This window comes from Acinonyx jubatus, chromosome A2 (genome assembly GCF_027475565.1).
Source record: "Acinonyx jubatus isolate Ajub_Pintada_27869175 chromosome A2, VMU_Ajub_asm_v1.0, whole genome shotgun sequence".
Classification (NCBI taxonomy): Eukaryota; Metazoa; Chordata; class Mammalia; order Carnivora; family Felidae; genus Acinonyx; species Acinonyx jubatus.
Window position 1 is genome coordinate 48,917,140 of NC_069383.1, and position 24,535 is coordinate 48,941,674.

At 44.4% G+C, this 24,535-nt stretch overlaps 1 protein-coding gene across 1 annotated transcript in view; it reads left to right on the forward strand.

The window, feature by feature from the left end:
- Window positions 1-24,535, forward strand: part of JAZF1 (JAZF zinc finger 1) — a 332,500-nt gene that overhangs the window by 264,951 nt on the left and 43,014 nt on the right. Inside the window, exon 3 of the mRNA XM_027075172.2 lies at window positions 21,618-21,814. Coding sequence (XP_026930973.1) covers window positions 21,618-21,814 — 197 coding nt within the window. The remainder of the gene's footprint in view (window positions 1-21,617; window positions 21,815-24,535) is intronic.

Sequence of the window (24,535 nt, forward strand, 5' to 3'; positions counted from 1 at the left end):
CATACCTACTGTGAATAAGTGAAGAATCAACTATAATTCAATTTACTGGAGCGAGGGGAAAAAACTCCATTAGTCCCCTTTACATTTAATGAATTCTTTTTCCTTTTCCCTGAGTCATCACCTACATGCTGTTGAGACCTTTTAGGTGTAACTAATGCCGTCTTGGTAGGTTTTATGAACTCCTTTCAAAATGACCAACGCAGTACTGATTCACCAGAGAATTCCAGTTCGGGAGGGTGCAGATTGGTATGGAAGGCTCTTCAGTCCCTCCCCTGGCCCACCTGTCTCGTGCTCGCTCACTCTCACTCAGGAGCGCGCGCGCGCGCGCACACACACACACACACACACACACACACACACACTTGAAACTCTTTGAAGGAGCATGTGAAGTATGGGGAAAAGAGGTTTGAGGTCAAACAGTTCTAAATGTGAACTGAAATTTCAGTTAAATTCCAGTCTGTTTCATGACCACATCTTCTCTTGCAAGAACCCCGGAATTTACTAGATAATATTTCACTGTTATCTTGAAAAAGTCAATAAATCAAGTCCATCATGTTTCAGATTTAATAGCTGCCTTATTAACCAAAATTGAGTATTAATAATAAAGTCAACATATTTACTGCCCTTTTCAGTGGGATGGTTTTCATTATTCATTACTCAATTACTTTTGCAGTAAAAAGAAATGAGTTATGATTTGTTTTGGATGAGCATGTTATTAAATTAATGGCTTGTTTCAAATGTTTTAACCTGAATGTTGTAGTTGAAAAACATGAGTAAAACGTTGCACTTTACCTTACCCAAGATGGTCAACCTGTTCTAATCAAAACATTGAAACTCCGGTTTTAATCACTCTACGATTGGGGCGCCTGGGTGGCGCAGTCGGTTAAGCGTCCGACTTCAGCCAGGTCACGATCTCGCGGTCCGTGAGTTCGAGCCCCGGGTCAGGCTCTGGGCTGATGGCTCAGAGCCTGGAGCCTGTTTCCGATTCGGTGTCTCCCTCTCTCTCTGCCCCTCCCCCGTTCATGCTCTGTCTCTCTCTGTCCCAAAAATAAATAAACGTTGAAAAAAAAATTAAAAAAAAATTACTCTACGATAATGTTGTATTGTTACATGATACCCGGAATATGAAATTTTTAAGAAGTTGCAGTGATCGAATTTTGCACCTCAATTAATTAGGCAGTAACCCATGAAAGATCTATTGTTACCAGTGGGTGAAAACTAGTTTGCTATTTAATGACCCACGCTGAAGTCAGGCTGAGCTAAGCTGAAAGAAGGCACTCATTAACCACAGGAAGGATGAATTTTGAGAATTATAATTACCATATTAAATGGAATTTGGTGGTTTATTACAACCCCCTTTTGAAATGTAGCATTATAAAGAATCCCTGCCCTCAGCAAGGCAGGAAGGTTGATATCCTCCCCAGTTTATTTTATAATTACTCAATAAAATCTAGGCGAAATTAGTTGTTACCAGTAATTAATGACCAGTTTAATAAAAAAGAAGGGAGTCTAGCAGATGGTGATTATTTTTTTAATAGGGCCTGCTTGAAGGGATCATCCTGATAGTAAACTCTTAACGGTAATTTGTAGCTAAAAATGGCTGCCGGTTGGCATCTTATTGGTTACCGAGGCGAAGTCTAATCCTTGCTTAAGAGCTGGGGCTCATTTCTTCACCAGCTAAAATTCTTCACTTAAAGTAAACGGTGCTCTGGTTACTACTACAAATAAAATGGGTTCCATTAGCACACCAGAGGGGGAGATTCTAAAAGACAGAGGAGCCCGGTGCACGTCTTGGGAAATTTCGACGCTCGTTTTCTACAGGAACGTTGAGCATGAGGTGGGGTCATGGTTCGACAGACGCAGAAGGCACTGAAAGAACCCCGTGTGAAAATAAAGCTAATATCGTCTAGTCTGTCTGGGGGACTGGGTAAGAATGGCGAGGTCAACGTTGGCCACACGCCCCTCTTCTCTTCGGTTGACCAGCAGGATTTTCCATGTTTTAGCAAGGGATGTGAGGGCTGCTTTCTGGCAGTCCTGCCTGACCACGTGAGAGCCAGAAATGCAGTCTGGAAAGAAAAGGTACACAGAATTCCTACAGGAGAGACAACAGGAGTTGGGGTGACGTGCACGCACAGTTCTTACTCTCCCTCCAGGACCCCAGCCCAGCCATACACAGCGCTCTCCCCACTGTTGCTGACATTCTCCCCACAGGCTGCTTTCAGATCATCTGTGCTCCCCTTAGACTCCTCCTACCAGAGAGGGGACAGCCTCGGGGAGCAGGGACCCGGCTCCCTCCCCTCCGTGTCTCCCTCAGCCCAGTTACCTCCATAGGTGCTTGTTAAATGGATCCCGGCACGTGTAGTCCTGTGCTCAGTGGATGGGAATGTGGGGAGCAACCCCTTGCGTTTGTCCAGAACTTTCCCATTTGCGGGGATTTTCAGGAACAGTCATTCAGTCCACGCGGTAGCTGCGTAACACTCCAGTTTGTTTCAGCCCCATTCCTGCCTCTGTGCTATGTCCCCGGCCTTGTTTTGCCTTATTTCTTCTGCCCTTACCATTCATTCTTTTGTATTGTACTTCATGTATCCTGGAAAGCCACCTTTCATTCTTCCAGTACTGGTGGAAATAAATGAGTAGGTAAAACTCCCATTTTACAGATAAGAAAACTGAGGCCCGGAGCAACTTAAAATTTTGATCACAGGCATATAATTAGCACGCAGTAGAGCTGGACACAGATCTTGCCTGCAGTAAGAGCGCTGACCATGCCCCAAGCATCCGCAGTGCCCCCCCCCCCCCCCCGCAGGCTCTCTTCACAAGGGAAGTCTCCACCTGCTGTCTCTACTCTGCCTGTCCTTAGGAAAAAACACCTTCTTCTCACCCATCCTACTTGCCCAAACAGTGGGGACTCCTAGTTTTTGGTTTTTTCTTTGCCTTAATAATGCATTGCAATGTTGTGGTGGAAAATGTAACATAAAGAGAGATCAGAGAAAGTCAATTTGGTTACTTAAAAACAAAAATCACATAAACTATTCTGTAATGACCTCCCTTTGGTCCCATTAGGCATGATGAAGCACATTCTGGGGGACCCTCAGGAGGTGAGTTAACTCTTTCAAAGGCACTGGGGTTCCATTCAGTGAATTACCCACTAAATGGCTCCCAGGTATCCGGAAAGATATAATGCCTCCCTGCAAATTCCTCATGTTCTCCCAGGGAGTGATGCCAGCACAGAGAAAATGTGGTTAATTGCACAAATGGGCCAAGAGCCGGCTGTATGTAAATTCAGCACCATGACTGCAAATACTATCTGCTACAGTCAGGAGTGAGGAGGGGAGAAGGGGAGTTTAATGTTGGCATCCTCCAGTCTTCCCCCCCCCCCGTATTAATAGGCAGACTTCTGTTTGCACACTTCACGCATTTTAACTCCCAGAATTCCTCTCTCCAGATTCTGCATTGTGCATTGTAGGGCCACTTGCACTGTGAGTAGTCACCAAAGCCCTGTTGTAAATTATATAGGAAAAAAGTTGGAGAGGTTTTAATGGGCTTTTCAGAACTCGAAATTTCAAGGTTTTTGCTTTAACTCTAACCTAAATGTGAGGAGGCTCATTTATCACCTTGTTAATGCCTTTCTCACTATCCCCCCCCCCCCACTCTGTGTCACCCAGCTCTATTCCCCGGGGTGGGTGAGAAACCCCCTTTTGAAGTCTGTGGGAGTTCCAGTCTCTACTATTCTGTAGGATGAAAAGTATGGAGTAAACTGGCCCAAGATTTTTCTCATCCTCTCCAAGGGAAAACAGAGTTTGTCTCATCTCAGATCTCACCAAACTAACATTCCTCACCGCAAAGGCTTCCTGAGCCCTCTTTTCAATCCCTATAAGGAAGAGGATTAGGCTTTTTCTCTGAGTGACTTTGGTTAGGCAGTAAGAAATACAGGATCAGATAACTTCATGAAGAATCCCCCAGGCAACTGAAAGGAGGGGAGGGAGGCAAAAATCATCGTAAAAGTACCCTTCACAGCAGGGACCTGTGTCAGAGTTCTTATTTCAGCAGGTTTTGGGGATCTCCCGATTTAAGGAGGTTCGTGTACGTTTTGCAATTGCATTTGAACCACTTCCTGCAAATTGCGTCAAAGCCACGTGAGGCAGTGTCCTGCCCTAATGTTTCACTGCACATAGTGTTCCCCGCTCTGAGCTGGAAGGTATAAATACCATGCCTTTCAAAGAGAGGACATTTTTGCACAGAACAATAGAACGAATAAGCCAATGTGTCTTTTCATTAAAAAAATGCAGATCTTCAGCCTTAATATATTTGTCCCCCATCTAAAAATGTAAGAGGAGAAATTAATTATTAAGCCTGAAAAAAGTGTAAGAATTCTTTCCCTCAGTAACTCTGGGAGCTCCTCTTCCCCCTACTCTCTAAAATTGTGGGCATTTCCCCCCATACTCTCTTCTCGACCCTGGTCCCTCTTCTCCCTTACACGCTCTCCTGCTTTCCTTCTCTGGAAGGAAATGGATGACTCCTGATGTCAGTTGCTGAGCTATTTGCTTACACCCCTTGGGTGTCCCGCCACCATTTCATATTCGGAACCCTATCCTCTATAGCAACACTGCCCAGTAAAACTGTCTTTGATGATGAGAATGTGCTCTTTCTCTGCTACCCAATATGGTAGCCGCTAATCACATGTAGCTATTTAAATTTAAATCAGTCAAAATCAAATAAAATTGGAAATAACAGTTGCTCAATTTCACTAACCACATTTCAAGTGTTCAGTAGCCCCGTTTGACTGTTGGCTGTTGGATTGGACATCATTTCTTTAGCATTTTTGTTTATATCTTTCCTATAGCATTTTATTAGCTGTGGGTCCTTGGCAAACTACCTAATGTCTCTGAGGCTCAACTTTATCATCTGTAAAATGGGACCGATATGGGTGCCTGACCAGCTCAGTCGGTAGAGCATGTGACTCTTGGTCTTGGTGTTGTGAGTTCAAGCCCCACGTTGGGCATAGAGGTTACTTAAAGAAAGAAGGAAAGAGAGAGAGAGAGAGAGAGTGGAAGGAAGGAAGGAAGGAAGAAAGAAAGAAAGAAAGAAAGAAAGAGAGAGAGAGAGAGAGAAAGGGAGAAAGAGAAAGAGAGAAAGAAAGAAAAAAGAAAGAAAGAAAGAAAGAAAGAGGAAGAGGACTGATAATAACCCCTGATAAGTTTGTAATGAGGATTCTAGAATAACTAGATGCTATTACAAGGCATCTAGCATAATATACACTGAAAAGGCTTTTATTTTGAATCATAGATCCTTCTCTCCTTTCCCCTCTCTAATATTAATTTGCAAACATCCATCTGGAGCTTAGAGAATGTGAACACTCACCAGAGCCATTTTAAGGATGTAAGTTTACACGTTGTAGGGAACACCTTAAAAAAAAAAAAAGTATAGGTTTAAGCTGCAGGCCTTGGTTATTGGAAAAGTTCTGAGCGATTCTGTGATTCTGTGAAGAAGAGTTAATACAAGAGTCCTCTGCAGGAACTAACAAGATTCTCCTAGGTTGCTTGGAATTATTTTGATTAGCTTTGCTTTCCAGGGCATTGCGACAGGGGAAAAATCCCCGTGAGGCTAGTATCAGTGGGAGGGTGGAGAGGTGTCTCCTTAATGAAAATGCCCGTTTCTTCAGTAGACACCGTGCGGGAGCAGCTTGGTTATTTGGGGGAACCCGGTGAAGAGGCTCCCTGGGCATCAGAAATGGCCTGGGTGTTGGGTGCAGGGGCGTCCAGGACCTTCAGGGCCTCAACAGGAAGCCCTCTGGCTTGGACCAGCCTTGCACACTCAACAAGTTTAAGAAAGGGGTTTGCATGGTTTATATCCTGGCTGCAATCCATTAAAGCTTTAATTACACTAATTAGGGATTTGGGATAATCAGGTTGGCCTGCTTGAAATGGGGCCTGTAGTCTTTGTAAGAAAAGGTTTGGGAAATAAACCAGCAGGATAAACAGGATTGTGGGGGCACGCGTAGGTATTTCTGGGAACCGTCCCGGTCGATGCTAAGGATTAGTGCATGCTTTTGGCATGCAAATGAAGGCCGTTCATTGTAAATCAGCAGAAGGGCTGGGGGCCCCCCTCCAAGAAACACTTCATTAGCAGTTGAATACAGTGACATTCTTGAAAATTTTAAACACACGCACAAACACACCTGAATTTTTTCCCCCAGAATAACCTGTAAATTCCCCATTTGGGGTGGAACTTGCGGAGGAAAGGTGCCTAGGGGATCTTGTAAAATACAAATTCATTTCAAAGCAATACTGAATAGTAGTTTTGTATTATTCTCTTCGCCCCCCCCCCCACACACACAATTTAAGGGACACTAGAAATACCATTATGATAGTCAAAGCGGCACACTGACACTATATGATGGGGTCCCCATAGCTGAAAGAGTTGGGAACCATTGGCTCAGAGGTTCCAAATGAGTAAACTTCCATTATGTCATTCAGTAGTATGTACTGGGTATAATATAACCACGCTCTAACTTTGCAAGCAAAATGGCTTGGGGGGGGGGGGTGCAGGGATGAGAGAGAGAGAGAGAGAGAGACCCTGCAATTGTGCTGTGCTAACCATCTCATTCGATTTTTACATCTTCAGTAGGTATTTCCCAGGGACTATGTTGAAAATTTTCTTTTTTTTCCCTTTTTTTCCCCTTCTCTCTCTTCTTCCGTTTTTTTGTCCCTATGTATTTCTCAAGAGATTATGTGAGCACAGAATGGTATAGAGAAGAATGATCAATAATCATTGGTCTGAAAAGGGAGTGGGTGGGAGAAAGCTTAAACAAGAAGGCAAGATAGTATTAATGAGTGCTTTTGAAATGATCTCTAATAAAAAGTATAAACTACCACTATCGTCAGTTGACCCATCTTCCCTTCCCCTGGTGTTTACATACAGCTTACAGTTTACCAAGTATCTTTAGCATCTGCGAACTCATTGATTGGATTTGATTAAGCAGGAAGACGTGGGAGTTCCTATCTTTGATTTTTTAAAAAATAATTCAGTCCCCTGATGTGAGTGTTTTTCTGAAGAACCAAATACGTAAACACATTTATCAGATGCCAGCCTCCTGGAAAACAGGGAAGATCAAATCCTAGTCCAGAAGCAGCTTAACTGAGCTCTTGCCACAAAACGAAAAAAATCACTTTGAAAAAAAAAAAAAAATCAGTCCCCGAGGCCCACAAAACTTGAGGTCTGTAAGCTTGTGACACCCACAGGTGAGTACTTTGTAAAGGACAGCCCATGTGTAGAAGTGACTTTGCCTCCCAAATTATTTCACTGCCTAAATGGATTAATGCTTTTTTTTTTTAATTTTTTTAAACGTTTATTTATTTTTGAGACAGAGAGAGACAGAGCATGAACGGGGGAGGGGCAGAGAGAGAGGGAGACACAGAATTGGAAGCAGGCTCCAGGCTCTGAGCTGTCAGCCCAGAGCCCAAAGCGGGGCTTGAACTCACAGACTTCGAGAACTCACAGACTGCGAGATCGTGACCTGAGCTGAAGTCGGATGCTTAACCGACTGAGCCACCCAGGCGCCCCGGATTAATGCTTTTAAGTAAAGTTGCTGTTGACTCCACCGTTTCTAAACAATGCTAATCTACTGACTGCTACTCTGTGTATAAGTGAGTCACAAATATACAAAAATAAATTTCAGTGGGCAGTTGGCCTTATGATTATATTCACGAATATATGCAGTCATCCGACTGCATGCTTAACATGCGTGCCTTACTTTGGAGACAGCTCTTGTCTCGCACATGGCTTTCTCTCTCAGATAATTTTTTTTAGGTTTTATTTATTGAAGTAATCTCTCTACCCAATGTGGGACTCAGACTTATCACCCCAAGATCAGGAGTCACATGCAGCCAGCCAGGCACCCCTCTCTTAGATAGGTCTGTCGCTTGCCGTCTTTGCTCCCTGATTCCCTGAGACAGGAGACAGGGTGGTCCAAATGAATTAGGATATGCCTAGGCTGGGCTATTAGTGGAAATAGTGTTATGGAACCTGGTCTGGATCACCCGGTGCAAGAACCAAGCGGCACTCAGAGAGCTTGGAAGGCAGGAGTTTTATTTCATAGGCTGGGCTCCGAGGAGATCACTCTCCAAAGGCCTGAGTCCGGAGCCTAAGCAGAAGGAACAATTTATAGTCTGTTACTTCCGCATTCCCCGTTAGTAGTAATTTCTTGCGAACGGCAAGCTGGGTAGGAAGAAGAACCCAGAAGGTGAGTCTTGGGGGGGAATGGAATTTCCCTATCAGTCCTGTTGGCCATCTTATAGCAGATTTTTCCCTATCAGTATCAGTGTATATAGGGGAAAATGTAGAAGTCAGATATGGCACAGACCTTCATTTTATGCATTCCCTTCATCGGTGGCTAGTGACCACGTCAGGCCTGGTAATGAAGACGTTTCTAAGGTGGAATGCAAAAACAGCACAAGGCAGAGGGCTCTGATCAGTTAGCGGTGCCTCTCATGGGCAGAGTTGGTTATAAATGGCACCAGTGGCCTGGTACGTGCCATCCCTGGCACAAACAAATCCTGCCCATTTGAGATCTCCTCTGACATTGAGAGTCTTCTCATATCTCCCCTTTCTCAGTCCACCATCCTTTGGTGCTGGAGTCCCTTGTTCTCAGCTAAACGTTGACTGTCACCTGCTTAGCAGAGCTCACCCAAGCGGAAGGTCATGGCAGCATCAGAGAAGTACTTCTCCTTAGAAACGGAGACTTTTGGGGCGCCTGGGTGGCTCACTCGGTTCAGCGTCCGACTTCGGCTCAGGCCATGATCTCATGGTTCGTGGGTTCGAGCCCCGCGTCTGGGGCTGTGCTGACAGCTCAGAGCCTGGAGCCTGCTTCGGATTCTGTGTCTCCTCTCTCTCTGCCCCTCCCCCCTCGCTTGCTCTGCTTCTCTCTGTCTCAAAAATAAATACGAACATTTTAAAAAAATTTTTAAAAAGATAAAAAGAGGGGCGCCTGGGTGGCGCAGTCGGTTAAGCGTCCGACTTCAGCCAGGTCACGATCTCGCGGTCCGTGAGTTCGAGCCCCGCGTCGGGCTCTGGGCTGATGGCTCAGAGCCTGGAGCCTGTTTCCGATTCTGTGTCTCCCTCTCTCTCTGCCCCTCCCCCGTTCATGCTCTGTCTCTCTCTGTCCCAAAAATAAATAAACGTTGAAAAAAAAAAATTAAAAAAAAAAAAAAGATAAAAAGAAATGGAGGCTTTTGATCCCAGACTTAACATATCTATCTAAGCCCATCTGTGGACTGCATAGCTCCCCCCTGCAAAATGTCCTCTGATGCAGGGATTATCCAGTCAAAGGAGTGTTACATTTAGAAACAGTTTCTCATAATTTCTGGGTGACAGTCCAGCGCTTAGGGCCAAAACCCAAGGACAAACCAAGACTCTGAGTGGCCTCTTGAGTATTATGTTTTCCATGCATATATCTAATGAGATCTCGACAGTAGTCCCCATAGGGTATGTGTCAGGGTTACCTCTGTTGTATAAATCACGATCCCCGGACTAGAGAGGGTAAGTACTTTGCTGCAGTTCGAATACCTAGTAAATCAGATTAGGAGTTTGCCTCCAGAGACTAGACTTTCAACCACTAGGCCGTGTTCACAACTGTTGGTGATACTAGAACTATGACTCCAGAGACCCTAAATCCAGTTTTGTTCTTTAGGTTTGAACCTTCTCCCTGCTCATGGAGAGAATTATGTATCCTCTCATTAGCCGTTGACATGGAAACCTCAAATAACTCATTTCATTTACTACCAGAAACAAAACAAAACCCTCCAAAGCTATTTGTAGTTTTGTGCCACCAAAGCTCATAAAATGCAGCTTCTTCGTTTTGCTCATTGGTTTTGACACAGATGTGAAATTAGCAATGAAAACCATGTGTAAGAAACAGCCATAGTTATTCCCAGCTCGACGAACGTAAAAGAGAAATGGAAGGGTGAGAGAAAATGCTGCCAGGCGAGGGATATTCCAGTTGGCCTCCAAACCAAAGATTTGTGGATGTCGCTTTCAGAAGTGGTTTTTATTCTTGGCCTTGGCGATGAAAAAGACCATGGTTTACTCTATTCAGGCTAAAGTAAATCAAAACTAATTGCTTCACTGATAATTTATGCTGACCTGTGGCTTAAAATAGTGGTTGCTGGAACCAAGAACCAGAGCTTTCGTTAAGATAGATGGACTTTATTACTCCTTCCTTGTGAGAAAATACCCAATATTTATCGGGAAGGTACAGAGCGATGGTACGCAGGAATGGGATTTTGTGCGTTAGGCCCGTTATTCACCTTCAGTACATGAATTTCATTTGAGTGCTAAGATTCCAGAAGAGATTATTGGCGAAAAAAGGAAAAAAAAGTAACTCCTAAGTGCTATTCATAGAACAGCTGCTAGCCTTTGAATGATGCTGTTCATGAGGATGTTTCTAGTCTTCAACATGCCAAGGGGGAGCGGGACCAGGGAGCAGGGAGCCTCCAACACCCCCACGGCCCCTCTGTGTGCCCTGACAAAGGAGGACACGCACTCTTCTCGCCTTTCTCCCAGCCCTTGGAGAAACTACTGGGTTTGGGTCTCTTCTCTTTGGCGTCTTTCATTTTGCTCAGCAGATTGCATATGATTCCTCCCAAATGTAAGAGTTTCATTTTGTCCACATTCCTTGAAGTGGAATTTTTAGCAATGGCAGTGACAGAAGATAAAATTGGATGTTATTATTAACTTGCATCTAGAGAATAATTATGAATAATATAAACAATACATTCTAGTGTACAGATGATATGATTAGAAAATAATGATAGAACTCAATATATATTGTCCGCATGTCAAAAGTTTTTAGGCACATTTTTTCCTGTGTGCTATTGTTATCATAATCTCAGAATAAAAAAACAGTCTTTCTAGGGACACCTGGGTGGCTCAGTCAGTTAAGTATCCGACTTCAGCTCAGGTCATGGTCTCGTGTTCGTGAGTTCGAGCCCCACATAGGCTCTGTGCTGACAGCTCAGAGCCTGGAGCCTGCTTCGGATTCTGTGTCTCCTTCTCTCTCTGGACCCTCCCCTGCTTGTGCTCCGTCTCTCTCAGAATTAAATAAACATTAAAAAAAAAATCTCAAGAAAGGATGATTTTATTTGAAGATTATGTCCTCCTTCTACTTTATGTTAAAATGACCTTTTTTTTTTTCAACAAGAGGCCGAAGACGGTAGATGGTAGTTAGATAAGGCACACCACTTGGCAATATAGAAATTGGCAGACCAGTGTTAGTTATTAAATATTTTTTAAAGGCTTATAATATCCGGGCTAGATGCCATAGAGAAGTAAATTAACTGTAGCTGCCTTTAAAAATACATACATACAGGGGCGCCTGGGTGGCTCAGTCGGTTGAGCGACCGACTTTGGCTCAGGTCATGATCTCACGGTTTGTGAGTTCGAGCCCCGCGTCGGGCTCTGTGCTGACAGCTCAGAGCCCGGAGCTTGCTTCACTCTCTCTGACCCTCCCCCACTCATGCTCTGTCTCTCTCTGTCTCAGAAATAAGTAAACACTAAAAAAAATTGTTTTAAATAGATACATACATAAAAATAAAGAATAGATTTTTTTAATGTATTTATTTTTGAGTAAGTAATGTCTACACCCAATAGGGGGCTCAAACTCATGATGCCGAGATCAAGAGTCCCATGCTTTTCCCGCTGAGCCAGCCAGGTATCGCAGGAGTAGATTTTTTTTTTTTTTAATCACCTCTTTTTTATTTTTTGCCTTACTCCCCTCTCTCTTTTCCTCTCACTGTCCCCAAAAATAAAGTGAAAGTTTATAAGAAAAATGAGCTACAAGATCTGATAGGAAATTGGCTTGCCTTCAATGTTAATTTATCTTGCGCAGATTAGACCAGAGCTCCTCAAAGTCCGGGAATTATATCCTGTATGTGTCAGATATAAAGTAAAAGGAAAAATAGAGAGAAAAGTCTTACTTAATGCAATAAATCTGTCAGCTTGGTTTGGTCCCCAAGAACAAAATCTGATCCATTGGCTGTGTACTTCACAAAGTACTCCCACCCCCATGTGAATATCAGATGAAAATCACACACAAGAAAAGCCTCACAAGTTAAGTGCTAAACTGATCTGATCTGATGGCATGGGTTTTTTCCTGGTGCTGCTTTTAGTTTTATTATTTAGCACTACATTTTTAATAGCAGCATGTTAAAAGAGGCTCAGAATTCTGGTGACATTGCAGAAGTTTTAATGAAGCTTCAAAATCCACCCCATCGGCTTCAGATGATGAAGTCAAAAGTGGCTCTGGGATGAGAAGTAAAACGCTTACTAATTCGAAACATTATTAGAAACTTTCTGAAATTAGCATTGCTTGGGAGTCTAAATTCGGTCGACTTCTGTCTCCTGAAAGGAACCACATTTATTTAAGTTCTCAGTGATCACCAGAGAAGACCCCTCTGTTCCTAAAGGGGCCAAGTGGACAAGGGATTACTCCACTTGTTGCTTCCAGGTTATGTTTCACTGGCCAGCTGTGTCGAGCAAGTACTCCTTCAGCCGCACTGCGGCTTTAAGTTGCTGCGAAAATGTGAAGACCTGCCTCGTGAATTTATTAGCAGATGTGTATTTCGAAAGCCATTGTTACTTGGAGACCTAGAGCGGCCGCCAGATCTTCTGACATGTGGGCCACACATGATCGCAGGCTGAAATGTACCCATTATTCCCATGGTCATTTCCCACGGCCTTCCTTACTGGCTCTCTGTCCGTCTTTGTCCTGGAGCGCATGTAGCAGTCAGTAGTCAGAGGAAAGAAAAGTCATGTACAAGTTGGATTGGTAATGTACAAGTTGGATTCTCCCCTGGAAAGATGGATTGGGTCCTCGTCAGGTCAGAAATCCCATTGTCTGGAGCCAGATTTGGGAGTGCTTGGAATCTCGTGGTCTATCTGCCAGCTCCCAGCAGCTTTCTTCAAAGGCTTTCTGGGTTTCAGAAATTTGTTTTCACTGAAAAATGGCCATGCCCAAGGGGCCATTGAAACAGCAGAACAAAGCTTGGGACTTCCAATGAGGTAGCTGGATGTGGCGCCTTGTACAGAGGCTGTGGTTGTGGACTAGTGCAACTTTATGGATCTCCCAAGGCGAGGGCAGGCTTGAGCTCCATAGAAAGATGTCTTTCTGGGGCACCTGGTGACTCAGTTAAGCGTCTGATTCTTGGTTTTGGCTCAAGTTATGCTCTCACGGTTGGTGAGTTCGAGCCTCACGCCGGGCTCCACGCTGTCAGTGCAGAGCCTCTCTCTCTCTCTCTCGGGCCCTCCCTGCTTGTACTCTCTCTCTCTCTCTCAAAATAAATGAATAAACTTTGAAAAAAAAAAAAAGAGAGAGCGAGAGACGTCTTTGTGTCGGCTCTGTGGATGGTCTGTTGCTTGCCCGGCTGGAAAGGCCTTCTGCAGTTCATTTCTTCTTAAGAAATCAAGGCAGAAAAGTAAAGAGGAAGCATATGGGTTTACAAATAGCTCCCTCCCCCCCCCCCCCACCCAAAGCCTGTTGTCCCTCAGGAGAAGGACTTTCTGTTTGTATTCCAGCCACAGTAACTACCTTCTCAAATATACCTGTGATTGCAACACTAGCGTAATAAACATGTGCACCGTCCGTAAGCATAAGCATGGCTCTTTGGTTTCAGAAGGAGCAGAATTAATGATGGCACTACTTATCCTTTTATTCAGTAATTCGGCCCAGAAGTGACCAGTTGCCGGCATAAGTGGCAGAGAGGAAAGGTTTATGAATTAGAATTTCCAGAACAAATCGTGTTCATATCCACTATGTGCCAGGAACCTGAAATGTAGCAAGGTCAAGGTGCCAGGCCAGGTCACAAGTGCGTCAGGTGTATGAACTCACTTTGTCTTCACAACGCTGTAAAATAGACCTTGTTATTAGATGTCACTATTCACAGATGAGAGAACTTGGAGCACAGAGAGGTAACTTGCCCAGGGTCACACAGCAGGAGAGCATAGGGCAGAGATTAGAATCTCAATGGTCTACCTCCAAAGCCCACCACCCTCTTAACTGCCACACTAATATTTTCAAAGTTGGGGGCCGTGACCCGTTTGTGGGTCGAGAAATCAGTGTTGTGGTCATGACCAGGAGATTTTGTTAAAATGAAATAGAATAGAAAAATATCAGGGTATCTTACACAGAGTAAGGGTTGGTTGTTTCATGACATTTTTGTTTCAGACGGATTACATAAAAATTCTTTGTGTGTCCAGATATGTTTTGTAGTTTTTCTAATTTCAGAAAGGTAATACAGAGCAAGTACTGCATATTACATAACACTCCCTGAAAAGTCCGAGGCAGCCCTTGTAAATCAAATAAATACATTAACATTCGCGTAGGGAGGCGTATGAATATTCACACTAAATACCATCAATAGTGTAGTAGCTTTTAAGCAGTTCAATTCAGGGTTTGTCTCCCAATTAATTTCGCTGCCAAACTTGTAAAAACAAATTTCCCAGTTTTCAGAGCTTTGCATATTTCAAAATTGCCAATTGCAGACCTAATTATACGTATGTGTACGGGCTCCCAATAGGAGATCTGTCTCGTATCGGGCTGTGGTAAAAACGTTTGGAAAACACTGCACAGTGCTATTGCTAAAATCATTGACTGTTGGAGCTGGGAAGGAACTTAGGGGTGATATATTACATATACCCATAACACCAGAATGCTTCAATTTTAACAAGTAGACAAACCCAGGGCCAGAGCGGAGAGCATTGGGACTTCCGGAGGCCACCCGCTTCTTCGCCCCAGCACAAGCCTCCTGACGCACGACCCAGGCCTCTGGACCACACGCCCTCTCCAGAGTCTTATAATAACAGCCAAACCACACCACGCATCTCATAGTTTGGATTCTTTTCAAGTTTTTCCGAGAGAGCCTCCAGTTTCGAGTGGTCATTTCCATCCCTGGGTTCTCCAGAGCCGGGGAAAGCCATGTGGTTTTTTTCCCCAGCAGGACACTTAGGCTCAGGTGTTTGGCCGTAGAGTGGGTGGCAGTGGGGTTTCTGTCCAGGTTCCAGTGAAATCTGTAAATTTCCTGAGTTTGTGGTTGAAACTGGTCTCCCTGGACTAGCAGTTTGACATTTTCCCCCTGTGGTGTTATATTCATGTTTCCACATTTAACATGTCAGACTGAATGAACATTGTGGTCGAAGGGTTTAAAAGATTTATAATGGAGTCTTGAAAATTTACTTAAGGAATATGTACTTCCCCAAGCAATAACAAATATTACTACAAATGACCATATTAAATTAAAGTAACTTAGGCATTTCTGATTTGTAGGAAAGTTAAAATTAATCTTACGGCAGTTTCGGTTTCAAAATGAAAACACGGCTCTGGCTGACCACAGATTTCCAGGCTGTTAGTCAACAGTGAATGAACTCTCAGGTGACCGTGTTTTTTCTTTGAGAAATATTCCGTTTTCTCTATGTGTAGAAAGGCAATACTTGGAGGAAAATACCCTCAAAAATCAACCTTACTTGTATACGGAAACTTCAGAAGTTCTGGTAAGAAGCTGAGTGGCGAACCTTATAGACTATCATTTTATTATTACTCTTTAAACTGCGCATGTGGATTATGTGCACCCATTTGTGTATGTGTATATTCCACAATTTGAAAAAAATGTCACAACTCCATAAAAATGTTTACATAAGTGTATTTTAACGAGATGTATTCTTATAATTTTTGAGAGGAAAGGAAGCCTTTCTTATGTATATTCCTCATCCCTTCTGTGATTGGCTCCATTAGTGAGTAGGCAAGGAGCCTAGTTCAAATGCTCTTTTCTACACTAAAAAGAAAATAAATAATTACAAGGTATTCTGATAAGTTTATTTTTTCTTTATTTATTTTGAGAGAGAGACAGAGCACCAGCAGGGGAGGAGCAGAGAGGGGGAGACACAGAATCTGAAGCAGGCTCCAGGCTCCGAGCTGTCAGCACAGAGCCCGACACGGGGCTCGAACTCACAAACCATGAGATCATGACCTGAGCTGAAGTCGGATGTCCAGCTGACTGAGCCACCCAGGCGCCCCCTGATAAGTTTTTTTTTTTTTAAGTTTATTTATTTATTTTGAGAGAGAGGGGGAGAAAGAGAATCCCAAGCAGGCTACGCACTGTCAGCGCAGAGCCCAATGGGGGGCTCAAACTTACAAATGGTGAGATCATGACCTGAGGCGAAATCAAGAGTTGGATGCTTAACTGACTGAGCCACCCAGGTGCCCCTCTGACAGATTTTTAATAACTGACTTTTAGAGAGGAAAAAATCCCTGATTGGTAATATTTGCCAATTTCCATGGTATAAATACTCCCAGTATGGACAGTTTCAAGCTACCAACATGATGTCATTGAACAGAGTTGGGAAGAGGTGTATGGGAGCACCATTATCATTAGAAGGAAATTATAGCAGACAGGATATTAATGTAAATGACCCCAACGACATAGATAATAGTAAAATGGAATAAAATAATTAAGAACTGATAGGCTTTGTGTATTACCTTTTAAAAATATACTTGTTTAATTATAAGCTCGTATAATTTAATTTTTAATAATGGGTATGTTGCACAGCTGGCTCACAAGAACCCCTGAACGTTTAATGATCAGCTCTCACGAGCTGATGAGCTGTGTGAGCCCACAATAGCACACAACTTCTACAAGATTAGAACAGTTCCCATTGCAAAGCAGAAAGAATTCAAGGAGGTGGACACGGCCAGCTTCCCCACATCACAGCTTGGTGAGGTTACAAATCCAGGGCCCCCGGGAGCCAAGGAGCCCCACACAGCAGAACGTGGCTGACATGGAGGGGTGAAGCCTTCTATTCTCCCAGCCACCTCACTTCCAACATGGAACCCCCCAGAGGGATTCCCTCTGCATTTCCCCAAGCCCCAAGCTCTGGTTCCATAAGCCCTTGCAACTTTGAAGACCGAGGCTCTGAAGCAAAAACCAGAAAGCTCAGGGTTCTTTGATATGCCCATAGCAGCCTGGCAGAGTAGGAGCATTTGATTCAGCGCTGAGGCTGAATTTCTCTGCTGCCAGCTCTTTGCCCCTCACCAGCAAAGTGACCTTAAACAGGCCGCGACACCTCCGTTCCCAGTTAATGTGAAAAATGAGGGGGTTAGACTAGGCGATCTGTCTTTTCTAGGTTTCTTCCAGCTCGAAGACCCCCATGTTGGCAGCTATCACTGAAGGCGTCAGAAAAGGTGAAAAACCCATCACGTCAAAACCCATTGAGAAAAACTCACCAGACCACAGGGTGGTATGACTTCCCAAGTTGGAATTCCCTGTCAGCAATGGGAATACAGGGGGACATTTCTAAGATGGACCACAGAAAGGTCTGGGCTGTGATCCTTCAAGGACACTTGTCAGAGTGCAGCTGCCTTCAAAGGTGGGAAGTGGATTTGTCTGGCTTTCTGGTCAAAGCCAATGAGTCTTTAGCCCCTGACTGTATTCACGGCCTTCCTCTGCCGTATCAGGTTCTTTATGAACTCGTCTCCCTGAGTGATTCCTTGCCGTTGGGAATCTGCCCATCTTTTGACAAGCGGCCATCTTGGTGGAACGTTGCTTTAACACTTTAGGGTTTCATAAGTCTCAAAAAATAGGTGATGTCGTGGTTGATAAGAGAGAGGAGCAGTGCAATATTGCCAGTGAGAAACTGGTGAGTCGTAACCAATGCTCCCAAGGCGTTTGTACACCCGTGTGCGCGTGTGTGTCGTCACCGGGAATAAACCCTGCAGCTGTGTATCTTAATATGGCAGGGTTGCCAGGATTTATGAGTATAGCTGCAAGCAAGTTCACAACCACCAATCCAAGGAGGGAGGGAGAAGAAGGTTGGCAGAAGTGCTTTATGGGTTTCATGTTTAATGCTTTTAACATGATGTCTCGTTCTCACTTCTAGAAAGCACTTAGCAGGTATAAGCCGAAAATAGATTGCTGTCCATAGCTGACCAAACTCACGTGGGGGTGAAGGTGGGAGGGGGGTATGTGTGCACCTTGTTGTGGTTTTTTATGGTTGTTGTTTCATGCCTGAGCTTTAGGAGAATATTGTACAATAAAAAGCATGAGCTATTGATACTATTTAACTGGGGTGAGAGAAGACACCGAGAAGCCCGTCGCCTCCCTCCCTTCCTCTCTCCCTCCTCTCTCCCTCCCTCTTTTGACAAGAGTTTCCATCTAATGCTGTATGTGCACTCCCTGGGCTGATTCCCCATCAGCCCAGCCACAGCCCGTTCTATACGTCAGGCACAAACACAAAAAGCTCAGACCTACGAACGTGCAACGCATCCGCAAGAAACTTGGGAGTTAGGTAAGATAGACCGAATGTGTAGCTAAAACCGTATCACAGTAGCTTCTGTGTTTTGAGCCACTTCCTGTATGACAGGCACTCCTAAAGTCAGTGCTATCCTGTCCGCTAGTGGGTGATTTTCTCCCATGATGAACGCTCAGACTCTCAAGACGACCGGAAGCCAGAGTGGGCGCTGGGTCTCTTCAGAGGAACAGCGGGCAGGGCCACAGCTTGCCAGCAGGACAGCATCGGGCCTTCTGTGGAGTCCTCGCTGGCACACAGTGGTCTGTACAGAGGCAGGGAGTCAGGATGCCCCGCGGGCAAGTGTGGGGGCTGCCCTGGCAGAAGAGGAGCCAAAAGTCCCATAACCCTCCACGGGCATACTCCTCAGTTCCCCACCGGAATGGTCTAGATACAAGATCACCGCACGCAGGAAGCCCGAGCTGTGGCTTCCTGTCACGAATGTATAAATGGTTTCTCACTCCTCCCAGTCGAGAAGCGATTTACCAATCGGGGGTCAGTGTGATCACAGGGAGTGCTTGCCTACTAGCATAGTTGGCCTACCATCTGAGCTAACCAAAGATCAGAGTCTCCTGCAGAAAAGGAAGAGATGTGTCTTAACCCTCTGCCGATGGTCCTTAGTCCCATTTTAGGGAGAATAAAGCTGAGGTTTAGAGAGGTTTATCAACCTCGCCTCAAGTCACATAGAAAGTAACACATGCAGGGGTACCTGGGTGGCTCAGTCGGTTAAGCGGCCGACTTCGGCTCAGGTCATGATCTCACGGTCCGTGAGTTCAAGCCCTGCGTCGGGCTCTGTGCTGACAGCTCAGAGCCTGGAGCGTGCTTCCGATTCTGCATCTCCCTCTCTCTCTGCCCTTCCCCTGTTCATGCTCTGTCTCTGTCTCAAAAATAAATAAAACCTTAAAAAAAAAATTAAAAAAAAGAAAGTAACACATGCAGCCTGGCTCCAAGTCCCATGCTCCTAACTAAGGTGCAAGATGTACATTTTACCTTCTACTCCATAGAGTCTCTCCATAGAGTCTACTTCAAAAAGTCTCTTTTCTTTTTACCATTTAAAAAACTGACCTGAAATCCCTACATGGAGAACAATTGGTCTTTCTAGAGGAAGCAGCATGTCCGTCCCGTGGTTGTGCCCGCTCCTGGGCATACTGTGAACCCCCATTCGAGAAGCTTGGTGCTGTGCCACTTAGTAATTCTACTTAGAATAATAGAGGAAAGCACTTGTTTTTCTTCCTTGTTTTGAGTAGTTGCCATATTTTGAGAGTCCATATTTTGACTAGAGGTTTCTGAGGGGGGTGGGGAAGCAGTTTTAAGAACAATAGAGCCAACTTTGGCATCTGAAAGTAAATGAGCACTGGATACCAGGCACAAACAATTCTGTTTTGCGTTGTCCTTCATTTCTTTTTAAACCATTGCCATCTTGTAGCACAAAACCAAAGAGCTCAAGGCAAAGCATTTAGCTTTATTACCGTTCAGATCGTCATAAATATCTGGTTTAGTATATATCTTTATTGTATTGCAGAGGCCGTTCAAGAAATGAGCCATGCATGTTCCAAGTACAAAAGTAGACATTGTAAGATGTTGTAACAATACTGTAATATTGTTTCATTGAGTGTTTAAAGCTTTTTAACCAGGCATGGGGACTATCTGTTGACTTCCAAAACTCCCTAGTGTAATGAAGGCAGATACTAAGAAATTTTGTAGACAGAATGTGAAATGTGTTGGGTAATTAACACTGTGTTTAAGTGCGATGGAATTAATTAATGATGAATTGTATTAAAATGGAACGTAATGATGGGGGTGGGGTACAGGGAGGACTTGAGAGGCCTGGTTAGGTCCTCTTGGCCAAGGCAGTGGGCATAGGTGCCTATTGTATTGCCTAAAAGCTTTCATGTGTTCTATGCACTAGGCTTTCTGCCACAATTTTATTTTATTCTATTCTATTCTATTTTATTTTATTTTTTAATTTTTTAACGTTTATTTATTTTTGAGACAGAGAGAGACGGAGCATGAACGAGGGAGGGTCAGAAAGAGGGAGACACAGAATCTGAAACAGGCTCTAGGCTCTGAGCTGTCAGCACAGAGCCCGACGCGGGGCTCGAACTCACGGTCTGCGAGATCATGACCTGAGCTGAAGTCGGCCACTTAACCGACTGAGCCACCCGGGCGCCCCTCTGCCACAATTTTAAAAAATGCAGTTGACAAAGCCCCACCTGCGGGTAATACCAAAAAAAAGTTTGCTGGCACCTGGCTGGCTCAGTCAGTAGAGTATGCAACTCTTAATCTCAGGGTCATGAGTTCAAGACCCACATTGGGCATGGAGCCTATACTTAAAAAAAAAAATGTATAATCCAAAAAATAGTTTGCTCTTGAAGCGACAGATACCATTTCGTAGATTGTTTTGAATCTCGTATTACGTGAACTTATGAAATGTTATACAGTGAGAAAAGAACGAAGTTTGAATATTACTAACGTAAGAGAGGGGTTGAAGGGATAACTTTGACGTTTCCAAAGTGAAATGATCAGGAAAGTCACCTTTCCCTTTATGAGTAATAAAATCACAATATAAACAGGTCTTCAGCTGTGATCTTCCTCCTTGTACTGCTCTCTTCCCTTCTTCGTGAATCTGCTTTGGGCAGATTTACTCACTCTGTTGACTGAGATTGACTTGGTGGTGTGCTGGCAGCGATCTGTGGGGACGGGTGTCCTTCCCTTTCAGCTAACGGTTAGGGAGACAAGACCTTCCGTCTGCCAAGACAATTTTCAAATCCCAAATAACAGTATGAGGAACTGGAGTAAGACCAAAAAAAAAAGAATCCATTTTCAGGGGGTCATAGATGGGAGGTGGCAGTGAAGTGCTATGAACAGTAAATTCTACCAATCTACAGATGAAGGAAGCCCTTTCCCCCTGGGAAGGTTGGGGAACTGTGAGAATGGGTGGGCTTTCTATGAGTTGAAAGACAAGAGAGGACCTTCCAAGAGAGAGGAAGTCTTGTCACCAAAGGCACTGCCCTGAGTACAGACATAGTCTGTGTGTACACGTTTCCCACAAGGAGGGTTTGCCTCAGGAAGAAACGGGCCCCCCCGCCCCCCGTGAGGAACCTGAAGACGCTGAGCTAGAGATCATTCCGTCGTGTAAGAGAAGGGAATCTGTTGTGAGTCTCTGAGATTCGAGACCTATGAATGAGCCCCTTTCCCAGGGTGGGGCATCTGTCCAACTCCGGGTAACCGTCCTCATTCCTCACACTCCATAAATGGTCCTGGCTGCTCACCCTCCGTTGTTGCTTCAGATTCATGACAGATGCTGCCCGCCGAGAGCAGGAGTCCCTGAAGAAGAAGATTCAGCCGAAGCTCTCGCTGACCTTGTCCAGCTCGGTGTCTCGAGGGAATGTGTCCACTCCACCACGCCACAGCAGTGGAAGCCTTACCCCTCCTGTGACCCCGCCCATCACCCCCTCCTCTTCGTTCCGCAGCAGCACCCCAACGGGTGAGTGGCTTGGCCCTGCCATCTTGGGGGCGGGGTTGGAGTCACTGGGGAAGAGCGTGTGGAATGTGTGCGTGCGCGTTGAGGTCTGATATGCTGGGGGGCAGGAGGGGGCTGAGGACAGATGATGATTCAGAGCCACCCCCGTCTTTGACCCTTTACTGGTCTCTGTAGAGTTTGTTGATTTAGTCTTCTGTTTATCGCTGAAGAAATATTTATGAATTACTGGGAGTATGTAGGTGATAATGGTTCTATAGATATGTTTTCAAGCCTTTACCATTTGCGACGTATGAGCTGACACAGTGTCTTGGATTGGCTTCGGTCGGGTGGAAGAGTAAATGAGACAAGATGGCCATACGTTGATTACTGTTGGCATCGGCTGATGACTACCCAGGGGTTCGTTATACGATTTTCCCTATGCTTGCTTATTTTAAACATTTTCCATAATAAATGTAAAAAAACAAAACCAATCAGAGTGCCTTCTACCTGCCAGACACTGAGCTATAAGTAGCGAGCCAAAGGAGACCTTATCCGCATCCTGCAGGCAGTTGGGCCCTAGTGGGAGATGTGGGCGTTGTAGGCGGTGAGGAAGCACACTCTTGTCTTCCCCTCCCAAATGTTGAAGCAACTGGAAAAGTAGAACAGGCACCCAAGGAGAGATCAAAATCCACTTTATTAGTGAATAAAGCTAAATCGCAGGATGGAATTTGGACCCGTGACCACCGGGCTTCTGAGTGTGTCTTCCCTGACTTTAACTTCTTTCCCAGACTGCCCTTCTGCCTGGAGGCAGGGCAGACCAGAGGGCGTCCTGGGATCGCCCTGCGATATATTTCCCTCCTCCTTCTCCACAGTGGGAGTTTAGGCAGGCGTTAAATAAATGGAACATTGTAACCATGACAAGTGCTATATAGAACTCAGTGATAGGAGGGCACCCAGACAGAAATGGAGAAAATGCTTCCCCTGAAAGATAAACAGGACTCAAGTGGAACGTCCAGCCAGGGAACAACCTTCTACAGAAGTTCTATGAGGAGGTGCCTGGCAGGTCCCAGGTACTGAAATAGGCCCGCTGACCAGTGTGGGATGAGGCCGGGGCTTTGGACAGGAGCCAGGGCACCATGGGTTGATCCTAAGAGCAAAGAGAAGCCACCTGGAATCACACCGTCATCTCTGTAGCATCACCCCCTTGACTGTGGGTAAAAATGTTTATTTTCTCTCACAGTTTGTGGATTTCTCTTTCGGCCGTCTCCCAGCAAGGGAGGGGACTACAGTGCTATTTCTCAAAGTGTGTTTCAGAATATTGACTTTCACGAAATAGTAGCGGGAAGAAAGGCATTTCCTAACAAGATGGGGGAAGTTGATGGGTTAAACCAAGGCAGACTGATTTCTTTAATGTGGGGCTTTAATATATATTTTTCTTCTCCAAGGGAAAGATTTAGTAAGTTTCCCAAACTTAGTTGACTCTGGTCATGGGACCTCCTTTGTAAGGGCAGTTTTGGGGGGCTCATGGCTAACAGATACCCTGTGTCCTGTCAGGATTAAGCATTTCGAAGTTAGGGCATTTGAGGCGGACCCATCAGAGTTCCCACCTGTACGTCTCCCTTTACAGATCACTAATAATACCCATTATATAGGTATGTGTGTGTTAAATGTGAGAGCCTACGTATACACCCGGCATCCAATAAATGTTCATCTCTGTGGTCTGGAGTTTTCAACTCGTTGCTTCAGGAACAGAGTCAGGGTCACTCATATGTGTTGGGTACTTGCCCATTTCTTTAATAAGCCACCCTATTTCCCTTCTTTAGATAAGCCACCATATTTTATTCTGTGAAGATTTACTTGCCAGGATCTTTGTGTAAATCTAAGAAATGCTATGAGAGCGTAGTGTAATTCTGCGATCCTCTTTTTTGGGTGTTTCTATGGATATTTATTCATTTATAACATGAATTATGGGGGCGGTTTTATACCGGAGAGTGTTTTATACCTGACTTCATGTGGACTGATTCGTGGCCAACAGCAGATAACCATGACTGCCCCAATTAGTAACCAGTGCCGTAGGACCCCATGAAAATAGGCAGTTTAAAAGTGAGAGTTTATTATTGTTCATGTAAGAATGTTTGGAAGAAATGGAATCATTTCCTTTCCTTCAGACATAAAGAAATCTTTCTGACAGCTTGCCTATTTTAACAATTTCCCACTGAGAGAGTTAATTTATGTCGTGGTAAAGACGTGTCATGTTCAGTCTGTCACAATCACTGGTAACTTATTTGCTGCTTGAAGAACATTCCGTGTAAACATCAAAAATTAGGGGAAATGGTTGCTTAAACCCCTACCCTGTACAGTTTTGAATGTGTACATTTTTCAACGTTTGAAATGTTATTTTACCTGTAGTTAGAGAGATCAGCTTGTATTGCCTGACTAATGTGGTTTCGTTCACTTTCATGGCCAAGTTATAAATAATATTCCAAGTTTCTGCCTCCTAAATTCACTCTTCCAAGTTCCATATACATTCAAGGTGTATTCCAGGTCCAGGAGTAATAATCCCCTTGTAGAAAATCTCACTTATAAAATATTCTTTTAACTATACCGTCTTGACTGAATTAGAGCTGAGCTTCATCCTACAGTTTCAAGTATTCCTCCGGTGCTCTTGGACCTAATATTTATTTTGCAATTTCTAAATCCTAGGAAAATTTCCTTTCCTCATCTTTTTCATTTTCTCTCTGTTTT